General features: G+C 52.7%; 2 protein-coding genes across 2 annotated transcripts in view; both read left to right on the top strand.

The window, feature by feature from the left end:
• The window catches only part of LOC123345868, a 46,641-nt gene that overhangs the window by 2,361 nt on the left and 19,050 nt on the right, over positions 1 to 25,230 (top strand). Inside the window, exons 2-10 of the mRNA XM_044982927.1 lie at positions 985 to 1,068; positions 5,825 to 6,012; positions 7,017 to 7,123; positions 8,257 to 8,374; positions 16,396 to 16,517; positions 18,978 to 19,153; positions 20,643 to 20,797; positions 21,972 to 22,084; positions 22,736 to 22,815. Coding sequence (XP_044838862.1) covers positions 985 to 1,068; positions 5,825 to 6,012; positions 7,017 to 7,123; positions 8,257 to 8,374; positions 16,396 to 16,517; positions 18,978 to 19,153; positions 20,643 to 20,797; positions 21,972 to 22,084; positions 22,736 to 22,815 — 1,143 coding nt within the window. The remainder of the gene's footprint in view (positions 1 to 984; positions 1,069 to 5,824; positions 6,013 to 7,016; positions 7,124 to 8,256; positions 8,375 to 16,395; positions 16,518 to 18,977; positions 19,154 to 20,642; positions 20,798 to 21,971; positions 22,085 to 22,735; positions 22,816 to 25,230) is intronic.
• Positions 14,479 to 23,438, top strand: LOC123345616 (killer cell lectin-like receptor subfamily F member 1). The gene is made up of 6 exons (XM_044982603.1): positions 14,479 to 14,955; positions 19,055 to 19,153; positions 19,751 to 19,912; positions 20,643 to 20,797; positions 21,972 to 22,084; positions 22,736 to 23,438. The coding sequence occupies exons 1-6, from the start codon at positions 14,871 to 14,873 to the stop codon at positions 22,878 to 22,880; spliced, it is 759 nt and encodes a 252-aa protein (XP_044838538.1). The 5' UTR covers positions 14,479 to 14,870; the 3' UTR covers positions 22,881 to 23,438.

The following is a 25,230-nucleotide window of genomic DNA, read 5'->3' as shown; positions in this document are numbered from 1 at the left end:
CTTGTGCATGACAAGGAGCCAGGTGTGTGGGGACAGTGAAATTCCTACCTTCTGTTGAGGAGCCTGTGTTCGAGCTGGCTTTCCCTGGGCCTTCGGAAAATGTGGCTCTGGGCATTTGGGGAAGGCTGTTTGTGAAGGCTGGGTGGGGCCACAGAGCTGTTTTCCCAGCCCCACGCTGGCTCAGAGGGTGGACGACTTTTGCACAGGGTTTATTCCCTGGGTAATGACCCAGTGTCCCCAGTTCCTTCATTTTTCAGAGTGTGTCTGAAGTCTCAGTGCTGGGAAACCTTCTCAGCTCTCTCATGGAATCAACATAGGCAGGAGGGATAGCTCAGTGGTTTGAGCGTTGGCCTGCTAAACCCAGGGCTGTGAGTTCAATCCTTGAGGGGGCCATTTAGGGAACTGGGGTAAAAATCCATCTGGGGATTGGTCCTGCTTTGAGCAGGGGGTTGGACTAGATGACCTCCTGAGGTCCCTTCCAACCCTGAGATTCTATGAACAGATGGTGAGTGTGGGTGGAAAATCTACTGAGGGAGAGGCACGGGTTCATGTGTTCAACTGCTCTGGGCTCAGAGCTGCCTGACCTAAGGCAGAGGATCTGGGCTCAGTGCCAGGACACAGCTCAGGGCACAGACTGCAGAGAAGGGGAGTAAGACACCCGTTCCTATCCCTTCTCTCTGACAGCTGGGAGCCGGTCACCCTCCCGATGCTCCAGGAGAGCCTGGACTGGAAGAGGGGGATTAGCTAGACCCATTTATCCTCCAACGGGAGCCGAGATCCCTGTAACTTGGTGGGATTTGGGGAGGACGTTGTTAGGACTCTGTGGTTTTAACTAATATCCAGGTATGTGCAAGGGCACGCGCATTCCAGCAATACAAATAAATACCTGGTCTGTGGCTGCTCCCATGCTGCCGGTTACTGACGTTGGCTCCGCGATCCCCTGCCGTGGAGCAGCCCTGTGAGCATTCATGGCTTCTCTTTCAGGTTGTCTGGCTCCTGTCAGGAAACCCATAGTGTGGGGCACAGTTGCATTTCTGCTCATCGTTGGTTTGGTGGCAGCTCTGGCAGGTGAGTTCCCAGCCTGTCTGGCTGCCTCTGTGCTTCCCATTCAGTTGCATGTTCTCCCCTCCCAGCCTCTCTGACCTCAGCACTGGGTTCAGGAAGGATTCATGTGAGATGTCTTTGCAATTCCTTCCCCCCCGCCCACCAGCCCCAGTGCCCCTCACTCCCTCTGTACAGCTCAACACACACACTCCATATTACACACACCTGGAGCAATGGCGTGAACTTAATTCCCACCACAGGATCTCTAGCTCATCCGCACACTGTTCCTGGGAGGACACAGGACAGGGCTTGCAAGTACTACAGTGTTTTTGAGACTGGCTTGATTAGGCAGTGGACACGGGGGGAGCTCACTGCAGCGCAGCTGGGAAATAAACCTGTCCGTCAAGTTGGAACGCAGATGGGAGAGTTTCCACCTCGGCTATTAACCGCTCTAGTAGGCACATGCCGTAGATGCTGCTAAATGTGACCTTTATTATAGATTCACCGCACACAGACCTTCATTTCAGTCGCTGCCATGTTCCCCCAGCTCCCTCCGCTGGAGCCGGGCAAGAACAGCAGTTCAAATAACTCCCTCAATGTTAAGAAACCCAGGCAGTGCATAGCAGAGGCTGCTCATAGCCCTCTGGGCATCCAGACCACCTTAACTCTGCCCCCCATAGACACCCCTTGAAAATCCAGCTGCCCCCTCCATCCATGCCAAGCCCAGGAAACAGGCTGCTGCCCTCTTTAGCCTAATGTGGTGAAGTGCCTGATGGAGGCTCATGCATGGTTAGTGTTCGGTATTGTTACCATCTAGATTGGACACAGTGCCGTGCAAGAGCAATCAGACCCCCACTCCTCATGAAGGACCCGTTCTGTTCCGGCACAGAGGGCTTACATAGCAGCTACCCAGCCCCTCACATGCTGGGGCCCTCGGGCTCTCTGAGGCAGCCAACTCTCCCTGTGTCACGAAGCCCAGTTGCAGGGAGTCAAAATATCTAACCTCCCCCTGCCCGGGACATCCCCCTGGAAAGCAGCACTGTCCATGTGAGGCTCCTGCTCCTCTGCTTGGGCTCAGCACACTAATCCCATGTGTGTGTCTATGCAGAGTGCCCTACTTGGAATGTGACTGGAGCAGGCCAGCATCACTACAAGGGGGCAGAGTTAAGGTGACTGGGGGGAGGTAACATGTACTCTGCAGTGTACATGTTCCTGATGTGTCTCATAGCCCTGCCATGCTTGCTAGGCTCTTGTTGGGAAGCCAGGGAATTAAATAACATGATCAGGGTCCTTAGGCTGAGCACCGTGACCCTATCCCAGCTCCTATGGAAATTAATGCAGAGCATCTATGTATTTTAATAGGCTAGTATAAGAGGGAGCTGTCTCGGGGTGCCCTCTTGTGGCTTAACATGGCCCTGCAGGTGTGCCGCCTCCAGCTCCCTCTTGTGTCTTGTACCAAGTACCTTAAATTAAGATTCCTCCCCTTTTCTGCTGTCGCATTAAGTCTCTTGTACAGCAAATCAAACTGCTCCTTTGCCCCTCAAGTCTAACTTCTGTTCCCCTGGATTCAGGGATCCCCCACCAAGCCTTCCTGTGTGAATCTTTGGGTAGATTCTCCTCCTCGGATCAAGAGTCTCTGAGCCTCTTTCTGGGGTCTGGGTGCTGCTCGTTCAGGCCGGCTGTGGCCCTCCCTCGGCTTCTCCAAGCTGGCCCCTTCTAACTCCTTCCCTGCAGAGATCAGCCGGCAACCAGCCCTCCTCTCCCTCGGAGGTTCTCCGCTGCCTCTCCGGGAACTTCTCTTCTCTCCAGGCCTGGACTGGTTTTTAACCCCATGACTGCCTGTCCTGGGCCCCCAGTAATTTCCCCAGCTGGGGAGGAGGGTGGCATGAGGGACAGGTAGGGCTGGCCGTCCCCATTGGAGGCTGGTTACGCTCTGTCAGGCAGGACCGGCCCCAGTGTAACGTTTGTTACTCACCCCATTCAAACTACTGCACAAGCCCCTTCCAACCCCTCCCTGGTACTGGTCATGGATTAGGGAGGCGGCAAGTCCCAGTTCTGCGCAGCAGCCAGGTGTGGATCAGGCATGATCCTGGGTTCTGTTCCCAGATCTGCCCCTGGGTGACTGGACCGAATGCTTCCCCACTCTGTGCCTCCGTTTCCCCTAAGTAAAATGGTGTTAATGGCACTTCCCTGCCTCACAGGGAAACATGAGGCTAAAATCGACCCATGCTTGTGGGGAACTCGGGTGCTGCTGTGCTGGGTGGGGTGGGTGTGCGCTTGCTGAAAGGCCTGTAAATAGGAAGGGTGGGCCAGGAGGTCGTGCCTCTGTCTAGGCATCTTCGCTGCACCCATCATGGGGGCGCCTGAGCTTGGCCTATACAAGTGATGGCAGCGCCTGTGTGTTTCCTGGCCATCTGGGCAAACCGCTGCAGAGCCAGACCCAGCACAACTGCTGGATTTGTGTGCCAGGTATGTCATGAATAGTTAGTAAAGGGTTAAAAATAGTACCTGGTAGGCACCTGACCTGAGGACCAATCAGGGAAGAGAATTTGAAATTTCTAGGAGGGAACTTTTTTCCCTCTGATCCTGTGTGTTTTGTCTTTAGCCGTTTGGAGTTACAAGAGTCCAGATGTTTTAATCAAGTCTGCAAGTTTCTACCTTTCTGAACTAATTTCTTCTAGTCAAGATAGTGAGTATTAGAAAGATACTTTGTGTCCTTACCTAATAATCCTTTGTATAGCAAATTGTGGTTTGTATAATGTTACTGTTTTGTACTGAAAAAGAGGGAAAGATTAAAAAAAAATTGTCTCCCTGTCCTTCTGAGCTGTACTCAGCAGCCCAGCTGAAAGGCTGTTGCTAACAATAGACCAGATTTTTCTCAGGGGTATTTCCTCCGGGATCTGTGTTCTCCTGCCTCCTGATTCTTTCAAAAGACACAGGGAGAAAAAAACCTGGCTGGAGGGTTTCTCTCTCCCCCTCCCAAACCTGTTTTTCCCGCTGGATGGGAATGTACTTTGACGAGCACTTCCCCCCACCTCAGGAATCCTGAGTGATACCTGATATCACAAAGGAAGGACACACCTCTAGGGAAGAGTTTTTCTCAGCGTAGCCAGCAGAGAAGAAAAAACTTCTTCTAACCCTGAACACTGCTTCAAAACTGCCTTTTGGTAGAAAAAAGTGTCTCTATCAATGGGTTCGAAACACCGCTGCTCACCATGTCAGTTTCATCCTCACTTGAAACTGGGGGGTTTCAAAGTGAGGACCCGCATGTCTTCCCCCACCCCAAAATCCTAGGGTAGGTCTCCCCTTTGCTGCCACCACCTCAGTCAATTACGTGGGCCGGGACACCCCTGTTTTCCCCCCTGTCTCCCTTCAAAGACACTCCCTGGGAACACAGATCAACTCACAGAGGAGGAACCTCCCCTCTCTTCCCTCTCTCCAGCCTGCTCCGGAGAGAGAGAGATACCTTGATTCAAACTCCTTGAATCTCTACACACAGGGAAGCAGCCCACTTCCCCCCTCCCTCTCTCCTAGCCACTCTGGAGAGATACACACCGATTCAACTCTGTGAATCACCGAGAGAGAATGTCTTAGCCCCTTCCCTATATCCACAGTAGAAGAGATTTAATCAAATCTTTATAGAAAGAATGTATTGAAAGAAAAACAAGAAAATACGGAATCTCTATGAGTCCAAGCTGGACACTCATAGGGTATAACCTTGCTACGTTCTGGAGAGAATCCCCTCTCCTTCTCAGTACAACCAGTACAAGCAGAATTAAGAATAATCAATAACAAACACACAGAATTGCAAGCATAGGATTATTAGGTAAGGACACAAAGTATCTTTCTAATACTCACTATCTTGACTAGAAGAAATTAGTTCAGAAAGGTAGAAACTTGCAGACTTGATTAAAACATCTGGACTCTTGTAACTCCAAACGGCTAAAGACAAAACACACAGGATCAGAGGGAAAAAGTTCCCTCCTAGAAATTTCAAATTCTCTTCCCTGATTGGTCCTCAGGTCAGGTGCCTACCAGGTACTATTTTTAACCCTTTACTAACTATTCATGACAAGGTGCCTGGAGATTGTGCCCCAGCCTGTCACTGCCCTGGCCAGATAATATTTTTCCGGTGGATCTAACCACCCATAGCACAGAAGCAGCTTCCCATGGCCGAGGTGCTGGTGCCACCCTGTGGCCGAGGTGCTCAAGTTCTCACCTCTGAGCCCAGTTAGTGCCATGGGCTGAGCACGGCCCTGAAATTCATCTTACAAAACCGCCATAACCAACACTTGGGAGGGGTGCGGTGTGAGTGAAGGACAGGCCAGGACTCCTGGGTTCAAATCGCAGCTCGGCCACTGACTCCCTGTGACCTGGAGCCAGCCCCTCCCCTTCTGTATTGCCAGGTCCCCGGGATAAAGGGAGAGGATGGTACTGACCCAAGTGAATTTCCCGTTGCTCAGTGAACTCTCTGAGCACTGTCCGGCCATCTCCTGCCACCCCCAGGGCTGAGACTGCCCCTTTCTTACAGAGGGGGCTGCATGGAGCTAGGACTGCAGGGCGGGGAGATCAGAACCCCGGAGTCCTGCCTCCCAGTCTGTACGCAGGGGTAGTGCCCGTCCCCGCTATACCCAGCAGGGAGGGGGGTCGGATCTATCTCAGGCCTAGTCACTGGCTCTGGTGTGGGGTCTCGGCTCTACTCAGGCTGGTGGTGGGGGTTTCTTTGCCTGGGGGGAAGGGGACAGGGACAGACTCACCCTGTTACTCTCTTCCCCTCCAGTGGTAACATCTAAGCCACCTGTGGCTGATGTGGGGGTACAAGGAGAGACTGCCTGCCCCAATGGCTGGGTCGCGTTCCAAGGGAAATGCTACTATTTCTCAGAGGTTGAAGGGAGCTGGAACGACAGCCAGAGCAACTGCTCCTCCCTCGGTGCCTCCCTGGCTGGGATCGACACCCAGCAGGACATGGTGAGTCTGTGGAGCAGTAACAGGCTGGGTGCGGCCTGGTGGCTGGTGCTGGAACAGTGCCAGGGTTCAGACCCTGGGGAGTGGGTTGGGAGCTGGCAGGATGGGTCCCAGCCCGGGGCCGATCTAACCGTCCCTGTCCCAGGCAGACGTTCCACTTCCGTGGGCACAGCTGGCTCTGCTCCAACTCCATTCCCCAAACTCGGCTCCTCTCCCACCTCCGATGGTGAGATGCTGCCAGGCTGCAGCCTGACACCTGCCTTGGCGAATCAGGGCTGACCTCTGGGCACCACGCCCCCTCCTCCCCAGGGGCTGCTGGGAAGGGCTGGGCAGCTCAGCGGTTTGAAGCGAGCCTGTTCTGAGGGTGTCCGGCTTCCAAACTCTCAGCAGCAACTCGTGAGACTCAACCCATGTCACACTGCTTCCCTGTCTCCCCCGCCATCTCCTCTGAACCCCAAGCCGTCCCCCCCAGTTCTCTGTCCGTTGAGATCTCCTCTCCATCCATCCCCCTCCAGCTGTGGCTACTGTAGTCCCCTCCACTCTCCCCAGTTCCCATTCACTGAGATCTCCCCATCCACCCCCTCTGGCCTGAGCTGTCGCAGCTCCCTGCCCTACTGATTCCCTGAGCCCCAGCCCTGCTGCTTTCCTCTGGGCTTCTCATTCCTGGAGCTCCCAGCGTCCTGTGGCTCTTAGGCTGGGACCTGTTCAATGTGTCCAGTTCTTTCTGACGTAACATGGGAGCCCAAGTGAGACCCTCCGTAAGGGGGGCTGATTATCACGGGGGGCTGAGCGCCCACCCTCTGACAGGGTCCCCAGATCATGTCACATTAGAATCTCTTCAAGCTGCGTGCTGGCTGCAGCTGGTGGCAGACACTGCATGGGACACATTTGCTGGATTGGGGGATGGGGATACCCCTGCCCTGTCTGTCGGCCTGTAGCTTCAAACCTAGCTTGCTGGGAGGTCTGTCAAACATGTCGTGTACAGTTTCCTGTTGCTTTTGTTAAAGGACTTCGTGCTGCGCTACAGAAGCCACCGTGATCACTGGTTCGGCCTCCGGAGGGAGCAGGACCTCCGGCCCTGGAGATGGGTGAACGGCACCAAATTCAACAACTGGTGAGTTCTCACCTCTCCCTGAGCATCTGGTCATGGGCACCTGATGTCCTGGACTCACACTGAGCCAGGACTTGTCGCTGACAAGGGAAACCTGTGTCTTGTATGACAAAGTGACATCAACCTGCTTCCCATGTCTGCAACTGCCCCCACCTCCTGTGGGAAGCATAGGGGAGCGATGGGGGATCTGGGCTCTCCAATCCCAGTCCTGCATGGTGCTGATTCCTTTCTGCCTTCAGAGATCTCAGCTCCTGCCCTGGGGCTGGGAAGGGTCGGTTCCCTCTGCACCGGTCTCCTGCCGTGGGTCTTAGCCACTTTTGCAGGGCAGGCAGAACCCTCCTCACCAGCCAGAGAGGTGTGAATCTCCAGCCACACTGCATCTGTGCAGTGCTCTTGCTGTCTGTCTCCTTCCCCTCCCCCATCCCAAACAGTACCCTCGCCAGCAGCTCCCCATGTGCTGGGGCGACTTCTCTGCCCTGGGCTCTGCCTGTCCTGATGCTCTCTCTGGTCGCCCCATGACAGCACTGGCCGGCTCTGAGCTATGCTCTGCGGCGCTGGGGGACCTGGCGCTGACCCAACTCTGCCTAGGGCGGGAGGAAAGCTGGTGGCTGCGTCTGGCTCTGTCTGCTTCCGTGTGTGTCCATCTGTCCTGAACACTCATGTATGTGCTGCTGGGGGGAGCTAATCTCGATACAGCTGCGCTGATTCTACCCACCGGGGGTCAGGCACGGGTTAGACGTGTCACTCACCAGCCACTGCGGGTCCGTGATGGGAGGGCTGCTCTTATCTTCCCCCAGACCAAAGTGGAGGTGAATAATCACCTTGCGATTGAAGGGAGCCTCCCCTTAGAGCCAGCATGGCCTAGTGGCTAGAGCAGGTGCCGGGGAATTGGGAGACCTGGGGTCTGATCCCAGCTTTGTCACTAACTGCTGTGCTGCCTGGGGCAGGTCCCTTCACCTCTGTGCCTCCACTTCCCCATCTGTGCTATGGGGGTAATCCCGGTTACCTCCCTTGGCACATGGTGCGACTGTCTGTGTGGGTTTCTATGTGCTGTTACCCTGCTGCATGACTGGGAACCCTCTGCCCAGCAGCCCCCACTGCCTGTTACCGACAGTCTCTTTGCTCCTTCCCCGCAGGTTTAAAATCGGAGGGGGAGGCAAGTGCGCGTATCTGAAGGAAGCAAAAGCCATCAGCTCCTCGCGGTGCTCTATGGAGAGGCACTGGGTCTGCAGCAAACCCCACACGTGTGCAAAGGTTTAGCACGGCGCCGGGCAGGGGGCTGAAGGCTCAGCCCTGAAGAGAAGGGACATCGTTGATGCTGACTGGCTCGGATGTTTTTCTGGCTAATCAGAGCATTCGCAGTTATGCTAGTGAGACCAAAAAGCATCTGAGATGGGCCAGACCCTCCTGCTTCAGGGCCTAAGCTCCCTATCTCGGGGAGTAAACTTTCCCCTGTGGGCGAGTGATCTCGTAACTGGCCATTGGGTGTCCTGCCCTTTGCTCTGTGCTCCACAGACAGGAGACTGGACTGGATGAACTGGCGATTCCTGAACCAGCTGGTTCTCACCTGAGGCCTCTTCTTCTGGTACGTCTGGACACCAAGACAGGCAAATAAGGACCGAACTCGGGCCACCTTTCAGGGAGCCGTTTTGATCTCATCTTCCAGTTGAGCCACTCCAAAGCCACAGACCTGCCACCAGCCATCACTTCCACAACCAGCACTTCCAGCTATAATAAAGCCGCCTGGTGTGTACACACTACAGCAGGGGTCGGCAGCCTTTCAGACGTGCTGTGCCGAGTCTTCATTTATTCACTCTGATTTAGGGTTTCGCCTGCCAGTAACACATTTTAACGTTTTTAGGTCTCTTGCTATGTCTAATATAGAACTAAATTATTGTTGAATGTAAAGTAAATAAGGTTTTTAAAATGTTTAAGAAGGTTCATATTAAATTAAAATGCAGAGCCCCCCAGACCGGTGGCCAGGACCCGGGCAGTGTGAGTGCCACTGAAAATCAGCTCGCGTGCCGCCTTCGGCACACATGCCATAGGTTGCCTACTCCTGCACTACAGCCTTGCTCCCACCAGGGTAAGTGCCCTACCTACTGCACTGACATAACTTCCCCTCTACGAGAGACGCAGGGCGTGTGACCGTGTAATTAGAGCAGTGGTTCTCAACCCATGGGCCGCGTGTCACCCAGTTAGCACACAGCTGCAGCCCAGATCAGCTGTGTGCTAAAGGCTGGCCCGTGTGGCGGAGTCCGGGTTCCTGGCTGCCCGGTGCAGTGGGATCTGGGGCTGCCGCCCGGCCCTGCAAGCTCTGGGGGTCGGGGTCTGGGGCTGCCGCTCAGCCCTGCAAGCTCCGGGGTTGGGGTCCAGGCCCACAGTGATAAATAAGTTGAGAACTACTAAGCGTGATGCAGTGCCTATGTAGACACCAAGTTATGTGTATCAGCTTTTAGCTGGCATTCTTGTCAATTTCATGGCTCCCTGCCCCAGCTGTGAAATTGACAGAGGCTGGTAGCCTCCCTGCTGCAAACCTTGTACCTGACACCTAGCTAGGGAGGCAAGTGTGGGGGTTCCCTGCTCCTAGCTGGGCTGCCGAGAGCCGGGCAGGAACCCCTGTGGGGAGCCTGGCTCTCGGCCCCTCGCGCTGTCGGGAAGTGCTCCTGTTGAGGATGACCCCCGCCCACAGAAGGAGGGTCGTGGGGGTGTTTGTGATGCCACCATAACCCTGGCCTGCTCGGTGTGGCGCCCTGCGCTCCAAGTGGTGGCTAGGCCAGCTAGAGTTGACGAGCCACTGTGTATTCTAGCTCACCCATCAAGCTCAAGAGGTCCCAGGTTTGATCACAGCTGCCGACAGCATTAACTAAGCCAGAAGCAGCATCCAGGCACCCTGTGCTCTGGCCTGCTGTAGGCGCTGACTGACGGGATCTGCCTTGTTCTTCAGCCAGGGGCCGACATAGGTCGACTTTTATGTTTGTAGTGTAGCTGTGCCGTTAGCCCTCAGCTGAAGGAGACCAGGAATGTTTTGCAGGGCAGCGATCTCTGGTCAAGAATGACCTGAGACAACACCATGGGTCATACCAGCCATTCCACTTTTGGCTGGAGATGTATCATATTTTTCCAATTGATCTGGCTGAACTAGAGCATAAGTTACTGGGCTCAATGCAGGAATCACTGGGTGAGCTTCTCTGCCCTGTGTTCTGCAAAAGATCAGGCTAGATGGTCATAATGTCCCCTGTGACCTTGAAACTTCAGCTATTTGGTTTTGGGAAGAACAGGAAGCTGAGAGGTGGCTCTGGATAACTGTGCAATCATTTGATTTTCTACCTCTGCACATTACTAGCTGCTGCAGAAAGCGGGTCTTGTCTCGTGCTGCTGACAACTCTGAGATCAACCTGAAGTGCACGGAGTGGCCCAGAGGATGGTTCTGTCATGGGAGCGTTTTTTATTTGTGCATGATTTGAAGGGCTCGAGCGCGCCTACCAGTGCAGGCTGCACAGCAGTGAGCTTCCAGGAGAGATTGGCATGAAGCGAGTGACGCTGGCAAGCCAGGAGAACGAAGGCGGGAATTGCAGAAAGGAAGCAGGGCACGAGGTACAAAGGGCCGAGCGAGGGTTGATCCGGCAGCCATGGATGGACTGGTTAAGAATTGGGCATTAGCCTCTGAGATCTGATGCACTGAGTGAATGCAGTGTGTTCTCCCTGCTCCCCATCTGAGCTATCTCTGCGTCTCCAAAGGGACAGTTAGAAGGCAGCAGAGTCCAGTGAATGGATGAGTGCAAAGAACATGCCTGAAGGTTACACAGTGGCACAGACAGCAAGAGGATGCTAACAGTGAATGGTTACACCCCCAATGGGAAGACACCTTGGTAGCAACTTGCAAATAAGTAGCAAAGCGGGGGCGTCTTAGTCTCTAGTTTCAGTGTGGTAGCCGTGTTAGTCTGTTTTCAGCAAAAACAATGAGGAGTCCGGTGGCACCTTAAAGACTAACGCATTTACTTGGGCCTCGGCTTTCGTGGGGGTGGAACCCACTTCGTCAGGTGCACGAGTCTCATGTAGAACTTGAAGCGTCCTTCGTACAGACGCCTTCTCGTCCTCACTGTCTGCTGTGACCGCCAGACTTTCCTGGAAAGCCAGAATCATTCCGGGCACCGACCACTGCAGGTGCAAACTCTCCAGATGTGCGATCTGTTTATACCCATCGTAAACACTGTCACTGAGTGTAGCACAGAGACAGGCTTGCTTTGTCACAGCTGTCAACACTGAGCCATGGACTCCTCTTCCATTTGTTTTTAAATCTTTGTAAACTGTGATTTACTTAACTATGCTATTTTTCACTGAGCCATATGTTTCTGGCAGCTCTTTTTTGCACTGTATTTATAATATACTTCATTTACAACATTACAGCCTTATCATTGGATTTGGACTTGTATTGCAAGGTAACTGAATTGTAGTGTTAAGATTAATGATGCCTGAATAGTATTAAGTATCAGAGGGGTAGCCGTGTTAGTCTGGATCTGTAAAAGCAGCAAAGAATCCTGTGGCACCTTAGACTAACAGAAGTTTTAGAGCATGAACTTTCGTGGGTGAATACCCACTTTGTCGGATGCAAGTACATCCGACAAAGTGGGTATTCACCCACGAAAGTTCATGCTCTAAAACTTCTGTTAGTCTATAAGATGCCACAGGATTCTTTGCTGCTGAATAGTATTGTGATGCTGACAGGTGGTGGTGGCTACACAAACCTCATTGAGACTGATGGGGTGTGAATGCAGCTTTCAATTAACACAACTGTCGGAATAAGGTAATGGCAAGCCCCCTCCCCAGACACAGGGTATGTGAGCCTGCCTGAGACTTTTGTACTGAATGGGTGGCAGGGTTTTGCCAATTTTTGGATGGATGGGTGCAGAACACAGAACTACCAAGCTACACAGACAGCTGGAAGGAACAGCAGAAAACTGTCTGAGCCTGGGGTGAGGTTTAGGGGTCAGAGGTGCAGGCTGAAAAATATGCTGTTGGTGCTGTGAGCAAAATAAGCTGTCTTCTGTTTTCCTGTTTTCTTCTGTGTAGAGGGAAACAGGTCCTTTGTATGGTCTTTGTAAATAAACAAACCTGCCTCAAATAAATACCAGCTTCTAATCTCACTAATGTCTCCTAACTGAGACAGCCTGCTACACTCTCAATTTTTGGTGAGCTGCTCAGATCAAAATGGAGAGCAGTATTTATTCAAGACACCACACAGGCCTGCACACATGCCAGCCTTTGTCTTGTTGAGGTGAGTGAAGATAGAATTTGGGATTAGTTACCAGCTTCTTAAATTTAGGAGTGAGTTAAACCGACCAGTCGAGAAACCACAATGCCAGTTTCCTAGTTTTGCACAACCCTGGGATGTTGGGGGGGGGGGGGCATAAGAATGGCCCTACTGACCAGACCAAAGGTCCATCTAGCCCAGTATCCTGTCTTCCAGCAGTGGCCAGTGCCAGGTGCCCCAGAGGGAATGAACAGAACAGGTAATGATCAAGTGATCTCTCTCCTGCCATCCATCTCCACCTTCTGACAAACAGAGGCTAGGGACACCATTCCTTTATGGACCTATTCTCCATGAACTTCTCTAGTTCTTTTTTTGAACTAGCTGCCACAGTGCCTGGCTTGAAGTGGTTTCCATCATATGCAGGTTACAGTTTGGTTCAATGGCGCTTGGCCCCTTGTACAAATTGTTCCAGCCGCCCTGTTCTGGTTGGGGGACGGTTGTTTCCTTTTTCACACCCTGAGCTCAGTAACCTGGAATTCACCCTCTTTCCTTCTCATCTAAACCCAGCGGTGGCCCCCTGCTCTTCCACCTATGACTGGGCCAACTGGAGGTGATAGGTGCCTTAGTCTTCCTGCCTTTCAACAGGGCTTTGTGCTTCACAAAATCCCACCCCAGCCTTAGTAGTCGCCAAAGCAAGGATCTATGTTCCATGGAGTCAACCGGTACGGAGGTTCTCCAGCCGCCCCCTAGTGGCCCACAGACCTGAGCCAAACTCGGCTGGGGAGCAGTCTTCCCACAGCTGGTGGAAATATGGTAAACATGTCACGGAAACTTAAAAGGACCAAACCAAAATGTGTTGGGATTTTCCCTTTTGTTCTCTTCCCCCCCCCCACCCCATCCTTTTTCAGTGGCAAAAGCAAAGGAAGTTGGGGTGGGAGGGAGACTGCAAAATGTTCAGTTTCCAAAAGTGGAAAACTCATTTTTGTCCAAAACAATTTTTTTATTTAAAAAAAATATTCCGGTGGAGTTTTGGCCACGTCTGTGGGCTCTGATCCACTAGGAGGATTTCCCTGGTGAATGCACCATGATGAGGAGTCATCACAACCACGTGGTCTAATATCTGGTGCTTTCAGGAGTAAGTGCTATAGGTTCAAAGACAATAAGGAGAGGTCTAGCCAATCAGAGACCGGCTTTGCACACCTCTGCAAAGGCAGGCGTGTGATGCTGGCCAGAGGCCACTTCCTGTGGGTCAGCAAGTCCCACCGTGCCTGCGCACTGGTGTTTCATATGGCTTCTGTGAGCCTCTCGGATCAGCCATTTCTCACCCACGGCACTTTCCATTTGCTCAGGGGTCACTGTTTGAGGCGGGAGCTGGGCTGCCACATTTCAGCCTGACCTAGAAAGTGCAGCGTTCTGGTTCGAGGCAGGATGTGAGGAAATAGGCCTCATGAACAGCCCCTTTGGTCCCCTTGTGCGCTGCGGAGATTAGTGACTGATTAGCTCCAGCCCCTCGGCTTCCTGTCCGGTGGGGCGAGGTAAAAAGCTCAGAACTTTGATTCCTCTCCATCAACACGACCGTGCTCAGGGGCCCCAGTGCCGTCTTTTCCAGCTTCGGCATCTATGGCCTAATATTCCCCATGGGTTCATCCCCAGCTCCTTGATGGGCATTCGGAGGGGCGGGCGTGCCCTTGTCTGGCAGTTGCTGGCGCTCGCTCCTCTCGCTGGGTTTAGCCTCCCAGGCAAGGCCTGAAACATGGCGCTGAGGTGAACGCAAGCAGCTACTTGGAGCCACGAGTGAGAATCGAGGGAGTCGCTGGGACCAACAATGAGCAAACAGCCCCTTGGGGGGGCAGCTGTCTAGCCTGCAGAGGGACGACCTTCGGGACTCCCCCCAAGCTGGAGATGAAGAGACCTTCTCCCCCAGTGCCTGTCGCACCCACTTCATGCTGGGGCAAATTGGGGCTCGGCTCCCTGACGGCAGGAGAGCAGAGCTGTAGTGTAGATCCCCTCCCTGCTCATTTGGGGCTGCACGAGCTGTCACTAGGCCATCAGCCTTGAACGGGGAGCTCACAAGCCAGGTTCTCCAGACAGTGCCCGAGTCCTCCCACCTGCCAAGCACCCAGGGGCCTGGTTACTGGATTTAGGGTCTGGTGCTTCATCCTTACACCAGCTGCATCCCACTGTGGCGAGGGGCTGGCCACAGGAACAAGGCAGGAATCGGTGCCTTTAGGCAGCGGAAGAGCTTTGAGGCTGCTTTTTGCATAGGACACAAGGTCCATGTTCTGTCCCCCTTGCTAGTGCCCTCGCTAGCTTGCTGTGAGAGTTAAGTTTCCTGTGTGGTTTCAAAGCGTGCGGCCAGGGGAGGCGGCCGTTTCCTCTGCACACTGGAGCCCCACAAGCCGAACGGGCCGAGTCTCACCCCAGTCCCTCAGGGTCTCGCTCTGATTTTCCCTCTTCTTCCCGTTCGCTGGGAGACGAAGGCAGCGACTCTGGAGGATGCAGGACGAAGAGGGTTACACGGTATTGAATCTCCGGCCCAAGATGGGAACCGCCAGCCGCCCGTCTGCGGCGGGGATCCAAGGTATTGCTCAAAGTCTCCTTGGGCTGTCTCTCATCTGTCACAGTAATTCCGGCCTGTGCTTTCAGTGGGGTCTGAGAGAGGATGGATGGGAAGCAGGCAGGGGGCAGCTTCATATTGTGTTTCAGGCTGTAGCCTGGGTTTGAATCTTATTCTGCCAAGAACTTCTTGTGTGACCCTTCATTGCTCTCGGCCTCAGTTTCCCCATCTGTGACATGGGGATAAAAGCACTAGCCTGCCTCGGGGTGGGGTGGGGGGTGAGAGGACAAATACAATAAAGACCATGAGATGCTTCAATAGTGTGGGAGGTACTTAGGGTGTGTCCTAGCTACTGGGATGTTCCTATGGGGGTGACGGAGAACAGCAAAGGGGGGGATGCAGGGTGTGTGTATCAGAGCGGTGCACCCAGAGCCGCAGTGCTGGAGCAGGTCTGGGCTAAACTCCAGCCAGCCATGTGCACGTATGATGGTTATCGGACAGCACCTTACCCCTGCACCGTTCCCGCTTTGCTGGTCTCTGCAAACCACGGCCCCCTACGCTCCCGTCTGAGCCAGGACCTGGAGAGCTTGGCTGTATTTCCTGCATCGTTTGTATGCAAGTAGAATTCTAGCTAAGCCGATGAGCTGTGTGGGGCAGGGATCACTGACGTCTTTGTGCCTCGCCCAGCCCAACGGGGCCCCGTATTTAATATGAATAACCCAGCAGCCAGTGGGGGGTTATTGCTGTCCATGGTTTGAACATGCCTCTGCAATGCAAGCAGGGCTGGGGGCCCCAGTGCAGCAGGCACTGACTGTATTGATGCTGTATCCCAGGGGTCGGCAACCTTTCAGAAGTGCTGTGCCGAGTCTTCATTCATTCACTCTAATTTAAGGTTTCGCGTGCCGGTCATACATTTTAACATTCTTAGAAGGTCTCTTTCTATAAGTCTATAATATATAATTAAACTATTGTTATGTAAAGTAAATAAGGTTTTTCAAATGTTTAAGAAGCTTCATTTAAAATTAAATAAAATGCAGAGCCCTCCGGACCAGTGGCCAGGACCCAGGCAGTGTGAGTGCCACTGAAAATCAGCTCGTGTGCCACCTTCAGCACCCGTGCCATAGGTTGCCTACCCCTGCTGTATCCTAATGTCCCTGGGCAGGGTCAGCCGTTACAGAAGGTGACTCTGGGGAAGGGCCTGGGGCTATTTCTGGCTTCACCCTGTGCAGGCCCTGGATCGTACAGTGACTAAGTGGAGCAAGGTTCCCGCTGACCTGCAGACGTGGGTTGTCGCAAAAGGACGTTGGCGGTGTTTTGAATGCGATTTGGGCCAAGTCTGACTTTCTACCGTCACGACCTAGCAGCAGGGTTAGGTGAGGAGGGGCAGGCTGCGTTCAGGGTTAATGCACTGGGCTGCGACCCAAGTCCATGCATCTCTCTGGGCCTTGGTTCCCTCTTTAACAGGGAGATTATCATCTGCCCTTTGTGAACAGTGCGGTCTCAGCTGGAGCCTCCAGGTGTTACTGTAATATGGATAATGACGCCGGCAACACCACATCCTGTGTCTCTGTCCTGCTTCGGACGCGGTAGTGACCTGCCTCGGATGCTTCGTGTCCTGTTAGATTTCATCTAATAAACGTTTCTCGCCTCCATTTCCTGTATCACTTCATTCTCTCTCTACCAGCTTCGGCAAGATTTTCAAAGTCAACCAGGGCAGTCAGGCTCCTAACGCCCATGGAAACTCCTGGGGAGTTGGGTGCCTACCTCCCGTTTGTGTCTCCAACTCTCCCTTCCCTCGCCCCCACCCCCCAGCCTGATTTTCCAATGCTGTAACTGACTCCCTTTCCAGCCATGCGTCGCAGAAAGCCAGACGGAAACGCCCCATTCCCTGCAGCGTGAATTCTGCGAACTGGGCTGGAAGTTAGAGTTTGCATGGTGGACACAGAGGTGGCTGCTTTGGGTAACCAACTTGGGACACCACAAGGGTTCTAGAGGGCAGGTGCTCAGTGATTTCCCCAAATCAGGGCTCCTTTAAGTGGTCTCAAATTGGGCGGAGAGGGGAGGGGGAAATCACCAGTTACTTTGAGAAATCTTGGCCAAAATGCAGAGTGAAATTGTCCTGCAGCAGGAGAGCTCCTGAGGGGCCAGAACAGAGCGAAAAGCAAGATGCGGTGACTGCACCTTATCATGTTGATCAGCAGAATCTAATTGTTTCCTTCTGCTTCCCCTGTTTGTATCCACATGCTGTGTCTCATCTGAGACTAATCGCTTCAGGGCAGGAGCCATCTGTGTCTAGAACATAAGAGCGGCCACACTGGGTAAGACCAAGGGTCCATCTAGCCCAGTATCCTGTCTACCGACAGTGGCCAGTGCTAGGTGCCCCAGAGGGAATAAACAGCACAAGACAACCATCAAGTGATCCATCCCCTGTCGCCCATTTCCAGCTTCTGGCAAACAGAGGCTAGAGACACCATCCCTGCCCATCCTGGCTAATAGCCATTGAGGGACCTGTCCTCCATGAACTTATCTAGTTCTTTTTTGAACCTTGTTATAGTCTTGGCCTTCACAATGTCCTCTGGCAAGGAGTTCCACAGGTTGACTGTGCGTTTGTGTGGAAAAAATATGTACAGTGCCTAGCCTGGGGTGCTGGGACATCTAGAGGCTACGGCTATGCAGACAAAGCTGGAGTGCAAATTAGAAGTGTGGGACCTTCTGGCCCATCTGCTCTTGGGCCTTCAGTTCTCTTCGCAGCAGAACCGAACTCACTGTGGAAGTGACCACGTCTCACTCAGCAGATCTGTGTCCCTGTGCACTCAGCAGATGTTACTGACACACAGTGCCTAATACTTGGGTTGTGAGCTCCTTGGGCAGTGACCCTCTTTTTGTTCTGTGTCTGTAGAGCTCCTGGCACAATGGAGACCTGGAGCATGATTGAGGCTCCTGGGCATTACCGTGATATACCTAATCAATAATGTACAGCTCCTAGCACTGTGGGGCCCTGGAGCATGGCCGAGACTCTGAGGCACTACAGCGATGTAAATCATTTCCCACTTGGGGAATATCTAAACAAAATATTAATCTCTGTTCTCCCGAGCTGCTGCAGTGCCTCATGGGAGATGTAGTTTGGATGCCTCATGCCCTCACTTTCTCCTGTGAGCTGGGCCCTCCAGCTGGATTACCCCTCCCATAATGCACCTTGGTCCCTGCTGAGCCAGTCTGGTGTATTGTGGGAGATGTAGTCCAGCTGGGGAGCCCAAGGCGTAGTGGAGAACAGAGGCATGAGGCATGCAAATTACAACTCCCATGAGGCACCACTGCACATGGGTTGATGTCGAACTAACCAGAAATGAAACATTTAGTTATTATAATTTTGTTTAAACTTTCTGTTTCATTCAAAACAATTAATATGTTGTTTTACTTTGTCCTGTTTCAAGACAGAACCAGAAGTCAGCATGTCAGAATTTCCTGCGGGATGGAAATTCTGATTTTGAATCTGCTCTAGTGACAGGTGAATTTGTCCCCTTCAGTTTTTGGAGGCCTGCCTTGAGAATATTTTAAAAGGCCCTAATTTCCAGGTAGTGCTGAGAGCCTACCCCCCAACAACCAGCCTCTTGTAAGGTGGTCCAGCTGGGACCTAAAATCCCTAATTAATTTGGGATATTAACTTGTGAAGGCCAAAACTATAACAAGGTTCAAAAAGAACTAGATAAGTTGATGGAGGGTAGGTCCATCAATGGCTATTAGCCAGGATGGGTAGGGATGGTGTCTCTAGCCTGTGTTTGCCAGAAGCTGGGAATGGGCGATGGGGGATGGATCACTTGATGATTCCCTGTTCATTCCCTGTGAGGCACCTGGCACTGGGCATTGTCGGAAGACAGGACACTGGGCTGGATGGACCTTTGGTCTGACCCAGTATGGCTGTTCTTGTATTAAGATCTTGGCCTTTGGCTCTGACAGCTGTGACCCAGCTCTGCTGAGGAGCGTTTGAGACAGAGAGCAGATGCAGAACATCTCCTGGCCTCTGCTTCTTTCACCCGTAATGACAGGTCTATGAAGGGTTATGCCGATACTTGTCACGCAGCCCGGGAGACACTGAGGCTGATTTACAAATCCGAATTCACAGGTTCTCCTGCGAAGCTGCGTGGGTATAAAATCACCATCGGCGTTTTGGGGGCCTGGAGCGTTGTGGCGACGCTGGCTGTGATCGCGCTGAGCATTCTGGGTGAGCGGCTAGATCCTGTTCGTTTTGTGGACGCCCTGTAAACTTTCCCATGTCTCAGCAGCTCATCCCAGAGGTTTTCCATAGATTCCAAAGCCAGAAGGGACCATTATGACAATCTAGTCTGACCTCCTAGAGCCGGAGACCTGCCCCATCATAATTCTTAGAGCAGGTCTCTTAGAAAAAAAATCCAATCTCGATTTTTAAAATGGTCAGTGACAGAGAATCTACCACGCCCCTTGGCACATTGTTCCAGTGGTTAATTACCCTCATTTGCATGCTGGCTGTACAGGGTACTGTCGTAATTCCTGTGCTACAGAAGGACCAAGCTAAGGCCCATATGTGTGAGGTGATGTGCCCATGACCAAAGCATGAGTCAGCTACAAGAGTCCTGACACCCAACTTTCCCTGCTCTAATCCACCCGCCCCCAGAGCCAGGGATAGAACCCCCAAGTCCCTGGCCTGGCCCCTCCCAATGAATTAGTTTTCTCTCTCTTCTCCCCTTGATTTTTTTCCCCCTGATCCACGTTCTTTGGTGCCCATTTTCCACTCTGTTGCCAGGCAAGAACTCTAACCACAGGTCTTGTGGCTGTTTTCAAGGTTCATCTCAGGAAGGACTGACAGGAGCAGCGCCGAATGCCACCGCGAGCTGTGGTGCCCAGCGGGGAGAGAGAAACGGGGCAGAGTGCAGTGCCCATCTGACCCACCTAGTGGCACGCCTGAGCCAGGCTCTGTGTGCTCCCATCAACAGCAGCTCCCGGGGTAACTCCAGCTTCTCCTCTCTGGGCTCTGTGACTGAAGACCCTTGGAGAGACACTTTCAAGCAGTGGTTGAGTGACACCTACTAGCTGCCCTGTAGCTGAGTGCATGGTGCCATGTTATAGCGTTAGTGAGGGCGGGTGCCAATGGTGTGTGTGCCCGATCGTGTGGAACAGGGTGTGCAAATGCTAATAGCTTCACTGGGGAGAATGAAAAGGTGCTGGTCATCCCTGGTGTAATTCAACTGTCCTCAAGGGAGTTCTGCTGGTACCCAGCTCCCTGCTGCGATCAGGGCCCCATTGGGCCGGGCACTGCACGGACGCACAGGGAGAGACAGTCCCTGCCCCAGCTGAGATCAGGGCCCCGTTGAGCCGGGCACTGCACGGATGCCCAGGGAGGGACAGTCCCTGCCCCAGCTGAGATCAGGGCCCCGTTGTGCCAGGCGCTGCACAGACACACAGGGAGAGACAGTCCCTGCCCCAGCTGAGATCAGGGCCCCGTTGTGCCAGGCGCTGCACAGACACACAGGGAGAGACAGTCCCTGCCTCTGCTGAGATCAGGACCCCGTTGTGCCGGGTGCTGCACAGACACACAGGGAGAGAGACAGTCCCTGCCCCAGCTGAGATCAGGTTTCCTGAGAGTCAGTCTGTTGTCCAAGCTGCTGCACCAGGCAGCCTCTCAATGTCAGCACCTAATTCAGCCATTAACGGTGTCTCCTGTTTGTCTCTTCTAGAGGGCACTGGCTGCAAAATCTGTCCCCCAGACTGGCTGCCACATGGTGCCAAATGCTACTGGTTTTCTACAGAGAGTAAAATCTGGTCCGGGAGCCGTGCGGACTGCTCAGCGAGGAGCGCTGGCATGGTGGTGATCCAGGAGCAGGATGAGATGGTAAAGTGAGAAACAGGCAGAGGGGGGTGTTAATCTTCACCGGGAAAGATGGGGGGTGTCAATGAATATTCATTTTAAACTGATTTAAAAAATGATAAAATTACCCCAAGGCCACTTTTCATAGTTCACTTTTTTTAAACAAAGACCATAAAATAACCAGCTTTGATCTCTCTGGGAATGTCCTCGCACGCTCGTCTGTTTGTCAGCTGTTCTGGTGGATTATGTCGCGGAGAAGCCAAATCCATAACCCTGCAAACACGCTTGTGCAGACACTTAGTTTTATCACAGGACTAGTCCCACCGAAATTCCTGTGCCAGTTTTTGTGGGTTTCCGAGCACATTTTCCGATATATTTATTTAAAGTTTCTCTCTCCTGTTGCTCGGGGGGGGGGGGGGAATATCTAAACAGCCCAGGAAACTGAATAACTGAGATCTACAGGTTGATACAGTGAACCTGACTATACACCAGGTGCTGTCAAATACCCAGTGGAAAGCACTGAAAACCCCCAAGCTTTGAGTTTGTCATCCTAGGTGTGACTGAGCCCTGGAAAGCCGAGCAGATGAGCTGGGAGCGGCACACTCAGGCTGCACCCAAATGAGATGCCGATTGTGCCGGATATGGCTTACGAGGGCTCTGGACTCAGCTCCCCTGCAGTGGGTTGGATGTGCCCATGGGCTGCATGGATTTGGCTCTGTTTTGATTGGAGAGGGAGGAAACCCTCCACGTGATCGCTTCCCACCCCCGGGGGGCACTGACATGAGCTGACTGACTCAGAGTGGACTGTGCAGATCTTCCTACTATGCTTGTCCCCTCTCCCTTCCTCGCTGCTTTGACCAACTGCTGACATGGAAAGTATCATCCTTGGTATCTGTCAGTACCATTCAGAGCAGTCTGGAGTGGAGCACCTGTAAATATTTTCAAACCTGGGGCTAAAGCCCTGAGCCCCAAATGGAGGAAGGGGACATGGTGGGGCTCTGGGAAATACTATTTGAGAGTTTATCCTGGTGCTCAGGTAGCAATCGAACATCAGGTGCTAGCGTAATCCACTGGCCATTGTGTGTGTCCTGCTCCGTGCTTCATCCACGGCAAATGTGAATCTGTTACAAATCCGCTTGCAAAGCAGCTGGGAGTTGCAGCGGGTTCTCTCCCACAAGTGCCTCTCCCCTGCTTACAGGAGTTCCTGGGGAGCAGCATTCAAGAGAAGTACCTTGTCTGGACTGGCCTCAGTGCAAACGGGACCTGGAGGAAATGGACCTGGGTGGATGGATCCTTGTTAAATCAGACGCTGTGAGTTGCTTTTCCGGATGGTTGCTGAGTTATGCAAGGCAGGGGGCGGGCATCCCTTATTATTTGAGGCCAAGATTTTCAGAAGTGACGAGTGATTTGGGGTACCCAGCTGAGGCAGCCTAAAAGGCCCAGTTGCCGGTAGGTGCTGAGCACCCTCCCTCTGATAAACAGGGGTCCCAAAATCACTCAACTCATTTTTGAAACTCTAGGGCACAGTTTTCAAAAGCATCCAAGTGACTTGGGCACTTAGTGTCATTGACAGGCAATGGGACGTAGGCTCCTAAAGCACTTGGGCACCATTTGAAGATGCTACACCTTGGCCCTAACTCTTAGGAAGGTTGAGATGCAGCATCCCAGGGAAGAGCTTTGAGTGACATCCCCCCGCCCTCTCCCAGCCGCCATTCTCAGTCAGAAGAGATGCTGGCATGAGGAGAGCCACCCCGTGAGAACATGAGCCCGGGGCCAGGGTTCCAGGAGGTTTGTCTCCGTCATTTCCAGATTCTTTGTGCTCCAGTTACAAGTAGCGACAAGGTTTCGCCAACACCAGTCTGGGTCTCGACACACAGAACAGCTCTGCTGTCTCTGACCTGCATTAACAAGACACCTTGAGTGCCATGAGGGCAACCAATGTCTTTTCCCTTGGTCCGGCAGGTTCCCCGTGAAAGGAGCCGCCGAAGAGAACAGCTGTGGGGTGATCAAAGGGAGTCAGATCCAGTCGGAAACCTGCAGCGGTGAATACAGATGGATTTGCCAGAAGGACGCCATCCAAATAGACAGAGGAATAAGCGATCTGTAGAGCCCTGCCAATCTGCAGGGATCCGCTTTATATGCATACACTATTTTTGCAGATCGGATGCGGATACAAATTCTGTATCTGTGCAGGGCTGTGGCAATCTGCACTTGCAGAGCCGAGAGGTAATAACTCCTAGCTGTAATGTGCAGCGCTGAGATTTTTAAAGGGGCCTGTATTTTATTTTCTATTAAGTGCTCAGCTGGAACATAGGATCCCAAACCTGCAGAGACTGATGCATGTGCTTCACTCTAATCACCTATGTAGCCCTTTTTGCAGGATTCAGACAATGACTCTGGCCCAGACCCTCAAAGCTAGTTAGGTGCCTAGCTCCCAGTACGAGTTAAGCACTTAAATACCTCTTGAGGAGATAGGAGGGGCTGGGCCTTTCTGCCTCAGTTTCCCCCTGCTGGCCCCTTGGTGCTTCTCCCAGGCTGGGCACTCAGAGTCTTCAGACTCTGGGGAGATGCAGCTTCTGAGCATGGCCAGCTCTGCTCTGCTCTGCTCTGCGCTGTCAATGGAGGGCTCAAACTTCAGAGCCAAAACCTTTGCCTTCTCCCATGTCTCTGCCACCTCCCTGCCGCTCACCCCACTGGGCTGCTGGCCAAGGGGGGAGATGGGAGCAGCAGCCACAAAGGGGTTTGGGGCCCTGCAGCTCTATCCCCTCCTTGAGGGGTTGTTTAAAGCCGAAAAGGAGGGGACTGAACTGGTGGGGCCTGAGCGCCGTTAGCCCTTAGAGAAGCCACTGTCCACGTGACACGTGGACAGGCCCAGCCCAGCAATTAGCCCTTCCCTCCACCAGGGCTACACTCTGATTTTAGCGTTGTAGGGTGGGTATGTCTCCTCAAGCTGGCAGTTACATCCTCCAGCTCCATTGTGGACGTATCCACTGTGTGTCTGTGCAGCACCCAGCACAACGGGGCCCTGATCTCAGCTGGGGCAGGGACTGTCTCTCACTGGATGTGGGAGCTGAGCCTTCTCTATGGCCATTACTTAGATTGTAGGGTTTTTGGGTAGGGATCATCTTCATAGTCTGTGTTTGTGCAGCACCCAGCACAGTGGGGTGCAGGCCCACGGCTGGGGTTCCTAGGTGCGACCACAATACAGATAATGCAACAGGTATTTAAATAGCTAAACATGATGTGTCAGAGGATTTTACTGTCTAACAGGGTTTCACACACACAATTTAACTTCCTAACCTGACTGTCTACTGAGGTGGTTGGCCAGGTAATTAAGGACGCTGCAGTGGCTTGTCTACTTGGGGGTTGGGGGGAGTTTGGAAGTGCCAGCTGGGTTTTATTTTTTCTGTTTCTGTTTGAGCTAGAAAAAAACAAGCCATCCAAGCCTTTCCCCCAGTGCTCGAGGGTGGCTGACAGGCTGAACAGGAGAAGCTTTGAACACAAGCCTTGCTCAGTGGCTTTTAGCGCAGTGAGGATGGTTGCTGGGGCTGAGTGCAGGGGGTTGTGTGTCTTTCACTGAAACTACATGCAGATTTTCCAACTCTTCAGCACTGCAGCGGGAGAGGAAAAAAGCGGATTTTTTTCCAACAGAAAACTTCAAATTTTGGGTGTAAAACTTGAAGACTGAAGTAGGGTTCCCAAGCTTCCAGCATGGTCCTGGAGGCTGCAGGAATTAAAGATTAATCTTGAATTAAAGATTATGTCCTGCACTGAAACCTCCAGGAAAACACGCAACCAAAATTGGCAACTCTAGACTGAACTCGTGCAATTTAGAGCTGCCACGGTTCTTTGTGGGAGTTTTAGTTTGGGTGTCCCATCCTGAAAAAATTTAGAAGATAGAAAAAGTCAGTTTTACAGATACATTTAAAAAGAAAAGTCATTCTCAAGTTTAAAAAAAACCCCAGATGTTTGGGTTTGGGTTTTTGTTGTTGGAAATCTTCACAGCAAACAAAAGTTGCTCTTGCCTTCAAGAAGCCATTTTTCATTTAAAAACATCAAAGATAAATGTACAACCACCTCTACAATACTGCAGTCTTTTTAAAAGCCAGCCATCTCATTGCATTCCCTCCCTGCCCCCATGCAACACAGCTGGAAGGGAGCCAGCCCGGGTGCCATAAATACTTAGCTTAGATCACTCCACCGCTCTCATGCATATTGAAGCAGCAACAATCACAGGGTAACTCATGTGAACTCTTTGGAGAGTGTGACGCAGTGGGGAATTTTCTTAGTGTTCTGCATGAGTAGTGTATGTGTGCCTCAGTTTCCCCGGTGTGCTGCGGGTTTAACGAGGTGGTGGGAGAGGGGGGTTGTTGTTGCCAAGGACCTGGTGTGACTTCACCTAGCAATCGCCCTGGACACCAGCCTGGGTACCCTAGCAACTGGTGATTGGAGGCCCA

The sequence above is a fragment of the Mauremys mutica genome, chromosome 12 (assembly GCF_020497125.1).
Source record: "Mauremys mutica isolate MM-2020 ecotype Southern chromosome 12, ASM2049712v1, whole genome shotgun sequence".
Classification (NCBI taxonomy): domain Eukaryota; kingdom Metazoa; phylum Chordata; order Testudines; family Geoemydidae; genus Mauremys; species Mauremys mutica.
Note: the sequence above shows the minus strand (reverse complement) of the source record. Positions and strands in the feature narration are given on the sequence as shown.

Coding starts and splice junctions, on each gene's coding strand:
- LOC123345616 (XM_044982603.1), top strand. CDS start 14,871: ATGCAGGACGAAGAGGGTTACACGGTATTGAATCTCCGGCCCAAGATG. Junction 19,154..19,750: donor GATCGCGCTGAGCATTCTGG/GTGAGCGGCTAG, acceptor GCTGTTTTCAAG/GTTCATCTCAGGAAGGACTG. Junction 22,085..22,735: donor TCCTTGTTAAATCAGACGCT/GTGAGTTGCTTT, acceptor TTGGTCCGGCAG/GTTCCCCGTGAAAGGAGCCG.